Source organism: Poecilia mexicana, unplaced genomic scaffold (genome assembly GCF_051168715.1).
Source record: "Poecilia mexicana isolate PSO_F unplaced genomic scaffold, ASM5116871v1 scaffold_10, whole genome shotgun sequence".
Lineage (NCBI taxonomy): Eukaryota > Metazoa > Chordata > Actinopteri > Cyprinodontiformes > Poeciliidae > Poecilia > Poecilia mexicana.
Genome location: NW_028263379.1, coordinates 8,233,871 through 8,246,576, shown reverse-complemented (window position 1 = coordinate 8,246,576; position 12,706 = coordinate 8,233,871). Strand labels below are relative to the sequence as shown.

Sequence of the window (12,706 nt, the reverse complement as noted above, 5' to 3'; positions counted from 1 at the left end):
TCCATATAAATAATCTCCATGAATAAAAACAACTTAGTAAAATGTCAATCAACACTTTTATAATCCTAACTTGTGGTTACAGATCGAGCAGTCAACCTATGAAGTTTGTACTGAGATGATAATCTTATTTCAGAGGTTAATCCCAGGTCAGTAAATTGCCACAATCTTACACTGTGATGGTGATTACACCCCATCATCACTGCTTTTACCTCGAGCCAAGAACTTAAAAACACCCTGATTAAGACAAAAGTATCCAGTCTATCTGAATTTCTACATGACAGATTAAGATGTGGATAGGAAGGGGCCCTTGTGGGACAAATGCTCCAAATCCATCTGATGTAATACATCTTGCACATGCTGAAGGTCTAAAGGGGCGGGCCCAAAAGAATAGACTTTCACTGACAGTCAGGGCTGAATGACAGTCAGTCTGTCAATACATAACAGAAACCATCTACACCCCTGAACTACAGGCTTAGAGCAAAATGGTATTACGCAAATTTTCTTAATTAATTGATCCTCATCAAGAGGGACCAACTATATAACGAAATTGTGACAACAGTTTTGTAGTTAGGAGAATATTGGTGAGTGTTAGAACAATGTGAAGGCAGATTGGGAAAGACCTTACAGAAGCAAGTGTTGCTGTTAGTCATCCTGGGGAGGTTTTTAAGGGAATTGTCATCCACTGAGTCCATTAATGCTTACTAAGGTATATTTGGTTGCTGAACTATTAAAATAGGTAGTTATGCATGTTTTAAGACATAATCTCAAGTATTCATGGATTTCAGCCACACCTAAGCCCCATGAATACCAGGTGTCCACTCTATAAGGAAACCGCTACTTCAAGCAACTGTTGTTTCTTAAAGGGGTTCAACCAGCCCTTGAACCAGGTTGTGTTGTTAAATTTCCACAGATCTGATGTGGTATGAATGCTAAATTGCTGTGATAACTTTGTCTCTGTGACTTTTCTCCTGAGAAAGATATCTGACTGATCGTACTCAGATAAACGTTTGATCCAATGAGCCATCATTACAGAGAGAGATAAGGTGAATAGATGCTGGCGTCAGAGAATCTCCAATCATGCAAGGCGACCTGATCCATCAGAGACCTCAAAGCTCTCAAACAACATAAGAGTCCCTCCCTGTTTTAATTCAATTTAGACAAACAATTACAAGCAGGACATTTCTTACACTGTCCATGTAGCAACAACTTAATTCAATCTGGGAAAACTTGTTTGCTAATATTTCACTGCAGCAGCATAGATCTATGATCTCTTCTGCGGTGAAGAAAATGTCAGAACCAAGAATAACCTCAACTTCCAAAATAACAAACCGAGACCAAAGGAGAGCAGCTGACCATCTGTTACCTCCTCTTCCACTGAAATGATCCACAGACAGTTTCCTCTGTAAGCCTCTCAACCCAGAAACCATTGTCTAGCATAAACATATGGCAGGGTCTAAGCACCTTATCAGTGTACATTACCACCGGACAAATCACATTAACCTCCAACAAGGTGATGCGTCCATACTTCCACAGCCGGAGGGGGTACAGAGACATGTGTTAATAACAACTAAGCTTTGTGTTTTCTGATTGCTGCAGCTGCCATGATTGTGGATGGTGCTGTGAGAGCTCCGCAGGGGGTCGATCTGCAGCAACCAGCAGCAGCACCCACCTCCTGGGAAAGACCTCCAGTTACCCTGAGTCTCTTAGTCTAAGCCGTGTTGAGAAGTAAGTTTGAGTGTCTGTGCTGGCACAAGAGATAATCTCCTCCTTTAATAAATGAGTGACTGATGCTTGATCAAAAATAGAAATACGCTAAGCTTCACACAGGAAGGGTAAAGCTGTGGTGTCCAAACAAGCTGTATTCATTAAACCTGGAAGTGCAGGACAGGTTGACTGAGGGAAGACGGATGAATGTGGGAATTTATGAGACAGCCCATCTGTAGCCTGAAGCTTAAGGCTAAACGGTTAATTACGCTTTATGGACTACGGCTAGATTGTGCTCTGAAGGGACGACGTAAATAAAACACATCATTACTTGGAGAAAGGGAGAGAATCGGGTGCCAACGAGGCAAAATTGACATTTTTTTGCCTCTGAGAACCTGTTGCTTTGCGACAAAGCTCTTTTTAATGCAGCCCTCATGAAGAGCCATGAAAGGCCTCGTGGAGCTGAGTGCAGGGTGCGAGCTGTCCCACTGCACAGTTTGCCAAACATAACAGAGTAAACAGAGGTTTTCTCACAGTTAACAAGCAAAACAGTGAAAGGGATATCTCAGAAGAGTTTCCAAAGCTACGCACTAGCACAAAAGAGCTGAATATTTACATTAATACTGCATGATGAACTTTTTCACAATTTGTCACATTGCATACAAAAAAATTCATTTTATTTTATTACAATTTAATGTGACTGATCAAAAAACAAGGCAGTGCAAAATTGTGAAAATCTTTAAAGTTTGAATGTGTATTTAGCCAACTAAGGATGCATTCACACCAGTCCTGTTCAGTCCGCTTTAATCAAACTCTAGTTTGTTTGCCTAGTTTTTTTGGGGAGGTGTGAAAGCGCAATCAAAGTTTGATGCAGACCAAAAAGCAAACTGGTCCATCTACAAACCCAGGTTTCAGTTTGGTTGAAGTGAACTCTGGTTTGGTTTGTATGCATATGTGAACGCCAAGCGGACCGGAGACTGCTCCAAAAACAGGAAGTGGACTACAGTACAGGGCATTCTGGGTAAAACCAATCAAAACAAACTTGCAAGTCTCTCACTTCCAACAAAAATGACTTGTGGTCTTTTGACGAAGACAAAAGAAAAATCGTACAACCACTAAACTATCACACTACATTTCATGAAGAAGGAAGATGCACTTAGTGTGGTTTTCAGAGGTTTTTGTGTCTTTCCTTCAGTGGTTCTTGTGCAGCGCAGATGAGGAGTAAACAGCTGAAAATGTAGCAGATGTTGAAATTTTGGTCCCTAATGACATCAGGTGAACTGGATTATCAGATGTGAAAATACCCTAACTTTCCACTTCACTATTATATGCAGCTCTCTGTGAGTCTATCACATAAAATCCCAATTAAATGCTTTGAAATCTGTGGTTGAAAGGGTATGAACACTTTTGTAAGGCACTGTTTGACAATTTTAGAAGCATCAATCAAATAAACTCACTGTGAAGCCAGAATAAAGCTTTACTGTACAGCCTAGTAGTTATTTATAGAGTGTTGTGTCTGAATGCTTTCGCATAATTTCTTCCACATATGCAACTAAGAGGGTTTCCGTGGTTTGCACACATGCAGAAAAACAGCTTTTTTTTTTGTCATATTTTAGGGCCTGGTGGGAACTTTTGTCGTTTTATTGCTTTGCAGCTTTTATTTGCTGTGTTGTTGAATATTCGACAATCCCAAAAAATGCAGCATTGTTCCCTGTGGACCCAAACCAGCAGGTCATAACCAGCACGAGACGTGGAAAACTCACACTGGCAGCGTAGGTTGCTCATAACACGACTATAATGTTCATACATGGACCGCATAAAGATGGATTGAGACCATGGGACACTGTTTAAAGTCATGCATGTTTAAACTCATGCACTCAAAAAGAAAGCAAGTTATTTTCTCAGAAACTTTCCTAAAGAAACTAGAGCTAATAAACATCATTACTGCATAAATTTTGCCAGGCTGAAGCACTAATCATCCAAGCTACACCACTTTTTAATACCCCACCACCAACACCACTAGTGCTTGCAAAGCTATTTTCAAAAACATTCCAATCCAGCAATTGTTAAAGGCTGGAAAAGAGAAAACAGACGATAGGAAAAAGCCCTCCGAGGCCACATTGTTACAGCGAAGCTTTTTAAGAGCTGATCCAGAATGTTACTGTTCTGTTAAAGTTCATTTCAGGAACCTGATATTTTCTTTGGCTTACTCTTTGTGTTGCCACTAGGCTGCAAACTGCCTGAAACCTGCAGAAATGGACTCCATTAATGATTTATCATTGTGAATGTTGGATGATTTTACGCTATCAGTGTTAGTTCTTCGTTTGTTTTATTTCTGTTTGCTACGTGTGTGTTCAAACTTAATTTCAGCCTGGAGAATGACAGATTTCTGGTCATTTAATCAAGCTTGGAAAGTTTGTAGGTTGCAGATTCATGGCAGCCCATAAAGAAAACAAAAGATCTTGTTTTTAAACAGAGAAGGTAATTAAAATTCTTTATCTCCTAAGCGGTCTCTTAGGCTTCTAAAACGTCTCATCAAAAGGCCATGTACAAACATGGAGGTGGTACAGACAGATGTGCTGGAAGGTGAAACGATGGATTCATTGGGCTTTTTCTTGAATAAATGCTGTTAAATGTCATGCATGTCAAAACGGATCAAAGCAGTTTCCACCATGTCACTGTTTATTGAAAATAAAAATGTATTCACTAATCAGTTTCTGGAGAAACAGTTACAAGTAAAAGTTTTAAATGTTTTCTTTGTTTTTTTTTTATCCTTTATTTTTCTTAGTTCATATTTTATTATAGTTATAGTTTGCTATTATCATTAAGACCCTATTGTGGACTTGCATGCTCATTGGTGCATCCTATGTTTATATAATTTTGATGTATTATAGTTATTTTATTAACAAGCTTACTCCAGAGTATGCAGACGATTGTTAGTACAACACCAGGATGGAAAGTAATTTTCAGTGACCTTAGAGATGTAACTGTTGCTTCCAATCAGTCTTGAAAGGTCTTTTCCAAACATTTGAACTGGAAGAATTTTAAAAGTGGAAAATATTAGGACACCTCAACTGGGAATCTTGCACTGACTGAGTAAACTATGAACATTTCTGCAGACCAAAGTATTTTGAAGTCAAATGTGAGACGACCTGAGCAACATTCGAAGGTTTTTTCATCATTTTCGTCAAGAGGGTGTACTTTCTTTTCACCATGATTGCACTAAATTGCATCGATGTACATTAGAAATTAAAAAAAAACTACACAACACTCAGAGATATTTCTGATGGATTCAAGCCCAAGCAGAAACATATACAACAATACACAGACAATCATTCATCATGATCCTGAGACCTTTGAATCTGTTTTAAGAATTTACAAAACAAACTGAAAATGACAGGAACGAATCGATGGAAACACCAAACTTCCATCATGATTTGAGATGTCAGGATCTAAGATAGATGACCCAAAGTGCTTCAGTTCAGATAAACCTGAACACTAAAGAGACAAATACATGTAAGGAATGGTTACATGACCCAAAACATCATCTAAACATCATTGACGTTGCCTGGATTTTAAGCACTTTTTAACAATGTCCATATGAAATCAATTCATAGTCAAAAATATGACCATTTGCAGCAACTCTTACATTGGTAACTAGATACCCTGTTGTCGTTAGCAATAGGGTCCAATTCAGGATATAAAGCATACACTTAACATTTAAACAAAAAACAGTGGGCAATGTGTAACAGCATAATCGTGTTAACTAAGAAACCTCCATTTATGTAAAAATATGTTTTCTATAATGGCAGATGTTTAGTTAAAGCCATTACAGCATGACTGCTTGAGAAAAGCAATTCACTCTGTTGGAAAGCTCATTGCTTCACATTCCTCCAAAGTTGTGCATTACTCTGCAGTGGCTTAAAAAATCTGATTTGCCTGCAGCTGATCCCAGATGTTGGCTGAGCTGCAAGATCAGTCAGGGACAACGCAAGCTCTCAGTGTCTCTGTGTGTCTGCAGATGCACTAAACTCATAAACGCAACGAAACAAATTTCTCTAAACGAAGATGATGGAGCAATGAAAGTAACTCACTGAGATGGAAAACACCTTTGAGGGGAACTGACCAGTTTTGATAAAGTTATGGTGCTTTTGCAAAACAGTGGCTACTATATGACCCAGTTCTTCATGCACAGTGGTTAATGTGTCTGCAGATTCTTCAATTTCTCAGCCAATATTTCACTATATTCTTTGTATTAATAATTTTCTACAGTAAATGTCTTAAATACAGAATTTTACAGTCAGTAAAAACTGACTGTAAAGATGTATGGATGTACGGATGGATGGATGACTTTCTGGACAGAAGGACAGACAAGGACAAGAAGGACAAATGGACAAAAAGAGGCAAAATGACAGACAGAGAGATGGACACACTGAAAGAAACTTTTCTTGACACCTTTAATCAAAAACTAGCGGAAAAAGTCTCACCGACTGGAGTGACTTGTGCGAAAAAAAATTCAGACACTTATCATATTGGCTTTGGGACAGGGAATAACATTTTTTCCACATTTTACTTTAACATTTTTCCCTCACTGATTCACACCTGGAAAATAAATAAATTCTCGTACTTTACTGACTTTTTCTGACTGTTGAAGAACTTTATTCGCTAATTTCATGACAACTGAGCTGCTGCTGAAGATAGATGGAGCTAAAACTCTGTTTCAAGCTGCATTAATGAGATTACCTTCAAAGGAGGTTGCCTCAGAGGAGAATTCACTGAAGCCCAAAAGTGAAGGGACAAAGTCATTAAAAAAGATAAAGATTTATTTAAAATTCAAACACAGTTGTACTTGGAGTCGTTTATCTCTTTATGTCAAGCTGAAGTGTTTGTTGTGCGCTGTGGTTCCAGCTCAGCCTCTGCTTTCAGACAGCACCATACATGACAGCACTTCATCTTCCTGACAGACAGCAAAAGCCTTTTTTTCTTACAAAATACATTTTGTAGAAACCAAAGCCACTCCCTGACAAAGGCTGCCAGTCTTCTCAAACACGCGGGGACAACCAGAGACTTCAACACGAATGTCTGCGGTTCAGAGTGGGTCACGGAAGACAGAGAACTTGGAGACATGTCTGCTTTGTCCACCTTGGAAATTTCCTGCCAGATAGCGCCTGGGAGAACCATTTCCCCCGGCCGTCTGCGCCCAGGCCTCAAATATGTGAGAAAATGCTGCTGGGTGATTCAGCCTGCACTGTGATTATGGGCTTTTTGATATTTTGATATTCTACCCCCAAATCCCTCTTTTTGCCTCAACATTGTGCTTCAGTATCCTGTCAAAATATTTTGGAAATGTTGTCAGGGCTCTAAATATGGAGTTCCCGCAAAGAGTACAAAACGGGATCGAATCATAATTAGTATGTTGGCTTGTTGGGCAACTCCTCTAAACACCATATGAAGCAACACCGATAATGTGTCTTCATTATGGTATAAAATGGTCCTTTTGCTGTGTTTAATATGAAAAAATACTCATATTTAAATCATATTTAAATTACCTAAACTATTAGAAATGCATGAAATAATACATCTTTTTCCACACGCAGCAGCATCACTGCATGCGACATAGTCACACATCTCACCAAAGTCTGTGAATAGTCAAAAATATATAGCTTTATGCACGGTCACATGGCCGGACCAGGAATGAAACAGAACCACCCTCAGACCATGACAGCTCTGCCAGAGAGGCTCGGGGAAACGTATACTTAAGTGGAATACCATGTGATTTGGCTGCAACAGGGATACGCACGTAGTCCTTTAACTGCACATTAACTGGCCTCCGTGCAATAACAAGTTAACCTTTTATCTGGCTATAACAAGCTCCACCACCATATCCAAATAAACACAGGATGCTATTCAATTGAAGCTGCTGAAAAGACTTCTGTGGAACAAGACAAAATAAAATACACCTACTATTTTGGAAGCTAAAAACTCCAAAAAATGTTTATGTTATCATGCCACACAAAAAGATCAGTGTGCACACTCTGAACATAAAAATGATGTTTGTTGACACTGGTGTTCATGGAAATCTCCTGCTTCAGCATCATTTTGCAAACTGATTGCCAAAAATGATTTGATATTGTTGTAAGTGTTGCAGAAGTCAGACCTCTAGAGCAGAGCAGATTATGCAGGATATTGTGGCTGATTTAAAACATATAAGGATATGTCTGAGCTATGTTCAGCTGTAGTCGTACCTGAGTCAGTGGCAGTAATCAGCAGGGTGTATTTCCCTCGAGTTTCCCGATCCAGAATCTGGGTAACACTGAGCTGTCCGCTGGATGACAGGGTAAACGCTCCCTCATCGTTCCCGCCGCTGAGCATGTAGCTCAACTGTCCATTGGCTCCTTGGTCATCATCTCTGGCAACAACCTGAAAATAAGATTATTACACTACAAATCCAATAAAAATGGCTACATTCAGAAATTTCACTCTGTCATCATTAAATTTGAAGTTCTAATAATTATTGGTCACATTCCAAATCCAGACAATGAATTTTAATTTTTTTTTGTAAAATTTCAATTTTAAATGTAATTTAAAAATTAAATGCACACCTTCAATAATAGATGAATAAATAGGACAAATTACTCGTCTTCATCACATCCTGAAAGATGCTAAATGAAAAAAGTTAAATCACCCTGATTTATTTGAATGAATGTTTGGTTTTCTGGTGTGGGGTTGTTTGTAGTAGCTGTAAGCAGTCAATGTCTAACCTGCAGTAGACAGAGTAACATGAGGAGTGTTTCTACTAATTAAAGTTTGGAGATCATACTTTTAAACTGAAATCACTGCCTGGAATTTATTGTAGGTAAAACCCTGATTGCTGATAAATACTCATTGATTCCAACTGGAAAAAGATGCCTTGACCTTGAAAGGCATGAATAAACATAATATCTAATATTATATACGGTATAATTACTAGTATACCTAGTAAAGAGGCGTTAAATGCCTGAGAATAAACTCCTTCTCCTTTTTAGCTCATTACATGTTTTCTACAGGATTTTAAGCTCGGCACTAAGATGGCCATAGAAGGAGGGGGATTTAATGTCTGGTGACCCATTTCTGTGTTGATTTGCCTGTTTATTTTGCATCACTGTTCTTGTAAAAGACCCTATGGCGACCCATTTTTCTTGTGCTTCTATTCAAAATTTCTGGTATTAAAAATAAATCCATGATGCTATGCACACTAACAAGGTTCCAAGAGGCTTTGGAAGAGAAACTTGCCTAGTGCATTAGTAATGAGGGTGTGTTTTACCATTTTATCTATTGGTTCAAACCAAATCCACCTCAAGTGTTTGGTGCTTGAAAAGCCAAACAAACATTTTTAGCATCTAAAGTTAGCTCCCTTCTATTTTCTACTGGCAACATCTGGATTTTTATCCCATAGAATTGAAGGATGCATTTTAGAAAAGCTTACATTGCATAATAAATGTAATCCAATGAAAGGCTGATGTTACTGCAAGAACATTTGAATTTATTTTAAGGCTTTTTACACATCTTTACCAAGGGTGGCAATAATTATGGTGTATGTTGTAAAACCAACCTACCAACTGGGGATAGTCCAGTTTAACCACTGTCCTCTCTAAATCATTCTAGTAAAACAGATGGGGGTAATTACCAGCAGTGGCACCATGGAGGTAATTGTTGAGGCAAGGAAGATCATTACTTATTCATTTTGTCTAATCAGACTTTCCCAGAGAATCCACAAAAGGGAAAATCAGACAGTTGGTAAGTAGGGTTCCCCTACTTTAGGCTGCAAATATTTTTTGTCTTTTCATTTTTCTTTGAATAAAAAGGTTTTTACAAGTCCAATTTTTAGCTGCATGGCTTCTCATACCTTCCTGACATGGCCATTATAGCCAGGTTAGCACATATGTGAGTTTCTGCGCGCAGCCACCAAGTCTGGACCCTTTCCCACCACATAACTGTAGCCTCATTTCCTGTTAATGTATACACGTGAAGGAGAGCGCAGCTGCCGTGCTACTGGAAAAAGGCTTTCCCTGCTCCATATTTTATACATGCCTCATTTAGTCATCAGGGTGGTTACGATGTTAATTGGCTCGTCATGCAGTTTAGAGCAGTTTCATATTTTGTTGAAATCCTATAAAGGCTTAATTGAGCAGAGCAAATTGCTGCCATATATCATTTCTTTATCATTTCAGTCAGGTATTTGTCATTTAGCAAAGTAAGACCACTGGGCTCAGTGCTTCACTGAACTTATTCTACTTACATACTGGCACTTATTAGGTTAGCAGTACAACAAATTTAGTTAAGGCATTAGCTTGTTGAAGGGCTTTGAACTGGCATTTATAGAACTCATTTCAGAGTGCGTTCTGTGAAGGTAAAAACTAAACATGAGAAGCTGAGAAATAGAAGAAGACTGACCTGCAGAATGTTTTTTGGTAAGTTCTCAAGGTTCTCCTTGACGTTGATGGCGTAAGGAGAGAGCTCAAACACTGGCGAACAGTCATTAACATCCAATAAAACAATGTTGACGGTTGTGCGATCCACTCTGGGGCTGCTTCCACGGTCTGAAGCCTGGACCACCAACGAATAGGATGAATGTGTCTCACGGTCAAGCTGTCTGGCAACTGAAATCACCCCTGTGACTGAATCGATTCGGAAATCATTGTTGGTGTTACCTCCGGCGATGGAGAACCGAATCTGCCCATTGGTGCCATCATCAGCATCAGTGGCAAACACCTGGATGACATCGGTGCCAGTCAAGATGTTCTCCTCGATCTCAATGTCATAGATGTTTTGTGAGAAGCTTGGCGTGTTGTCGTTGACGTCCAGAACCATCATAGTCACGTCCATGGTGGAGGAGAGAGGGGGCTCACCTTTATCTGTAGCCACAATGGTGAGTGTGTAGTTGGAAAGTTCCTCTCTGTCCAGTTCTCCAACCAACCTGACATCCCCAGCGATCACACCAATGCTAAACTTGTTACTAAAAGTTCCTCTGAGGGAGTATTCCACATAGCTGTTGGGTCCGCTGTCGGCGTCTGTGGCCTGGGCGGTGAACACCACTGTGTCCACCGGTGTGTTCTCCTGAATGTAAGTCATCTTCTGGGAAGTGAAAGTGGGAGGGCAGTCGTTGACGTCTAGAAGGATGATTGAAACTTGGGCGGTGCTGGTGAAACGGGTGGTGGGAGGAGGTGCCAGGTCATTGACAGTGATCGCCAGGTTGTAGAAGGACTGGGTCTCTCGGTCGAGTGCCCTCTTGATTTTTAGAACACCTTCCTTGGTGATACCAAAGTGGCCATGAGGATCACCAGATGAAATTTTGTAGAGAAGCTGAGCATTTGGACCTGAAAAACATAAGATTTTGGTGTTTAGAGAAAGTTTTTGTACATTTTATCTTAAATGTGAGTCGTGCAGTGGGTCAAGTTTTAACCATAGTCTAAATAAATAGTCTTTTGATCACATAGGAAATTTTAAGACCTTTTATTGCACCATCAGGATTTAAATCTTAGATGTACATAGATTGATAAATGATTTAATACCAACCCAATCCATCCTAACCACTTGTCAAAAAACATAGCCCCATAAACATAATATGTCGCCACTGGCAACCACAACATTAAACATTTGTGATTTCTGCGATGAGTCTATTACATCACAAAGGAGTGAGTTTGGTCCAATTTTCTTTGCAGAATTGTTTTAATTCAGCCACATTAGGGAATATCTGAACACCAAGGGCCTTTTTCAGGTCCTGGTGTGGCGTCTAAATCCAGAATTTGGATTTTACAAAACCGTTTAAATGTGGAATTGCTATATGCTTTGGGGTCTATTTAGATGTTCTGGGTTTTTGGTGAATGTAGACAGTCACATGTGTCTGTCTATATTCTGTTATAGTAATTTTGGTAATTAGTGGTTTGCTGTGGTCTCAGTCGTAAAAATGGGTCGTTACTCTTTCCAGACTGATAGGTGTCAATGAGTTCGTTCTTGAGTTTAGACCGGGGTGTGATTTATTGCTTTTTGAGACCTTTTAGCCTTTAAGACTTGTTCTGTTAAACTGATTTCTTGTTCTCAGAATTTCACGCATTTTACGAAATAAGTAAGTCACTGTTCAACTCCAGTTCAATTTTTTTAACTCTAGCTTGTATTTCAAAATGCTTTACACCTGGGTTCACCTTTCTACAGCATACACTTGGAGCAGCTTCATAATGGTTATGGCTTTGTTTTTAGCAAACTTATTTTCTTGCCAAGCCTCTTTAAATTCACTGTTGCTCATAAAGTTGAAATAGCCTTTTCTCATGAAATAATGGCGACAATGTGATTTATTTTTGACAGATTAAGTTTATATGCACTTGGAATTTTATTGATCAATCTCTTCCAAGCATATCACTGTGAAAATTAAACCACAATAAAAAAGAGGAATGTGACTGAAAACAAAATTATTTCAACTTTATAGGCAACAGTGTAGTGTATGCACTTTTCCATGACGATGGAGCTGCTGATGGATAACTTAACAAGAATATTTTAATTTTATTTGGCTGAATGAGCCATTTTCAGTAGGATAAAAAAGCTGAATATCTAGGAAAACAAGAAAAAAATGTATGCAGAGAGACTTTTTATGACTGAGAACTTTCACAAACCCTGTTTGGAGGCATATAAAAGTTACAAATGATTAGACCTACAGTAAAGACGTGTACGTGAAAACAAACTTAATAAAAACACAATTTGAAACAGTCTCTTCTCCAATAAACCTTTATGTCACAATTTAACCTTGAGTTGAGTAAAGAAAACAAAGAGAACCTGATAACCAAAAGAAAGCATGGTGTAACTAAGGTCAAATTCTGATATCTCTATTGTTCATGATATAAAAAACAAAATACTTTGCAATGGGCACTCATATGAATAATCAACATCCATTTCCACAAATTGTACATGTGCATCAACTGGCTTCTCCTCTTGACCTCCAAGATTTCAATCCATTCATTGCTGCATGACA

General features: G+C 38.9%; 1 protein-coding gene across 1 annotated transcript in view; it reads right to left on the bottom strand.

Moving 5' to 3' along the window:
* The window catches only part of fat4 (FAT atypical cadherin 4), a 122,115-nt gene that overhangs the window by 34,267 nt on the left and 75,142 nt on the right, over positions 1-12,706 (bottom strand). Inside the window, exons 5-6 of the mRNA XM_015002655.2 lie at positions 10,138-11,060; positions 7,950-8,124 (exon numbers count right to left, since the gene is read on the bottom strand). Coding sequence (XP_014858141.2) covers positions 7,950-8,124; positions 10,138-11,060 — 1,098 coding nt within the window. The remainder of the gene's footprint in view (positions 1-7,949; positions 8,125-10,137; positions 11,061-12,706) is intronic.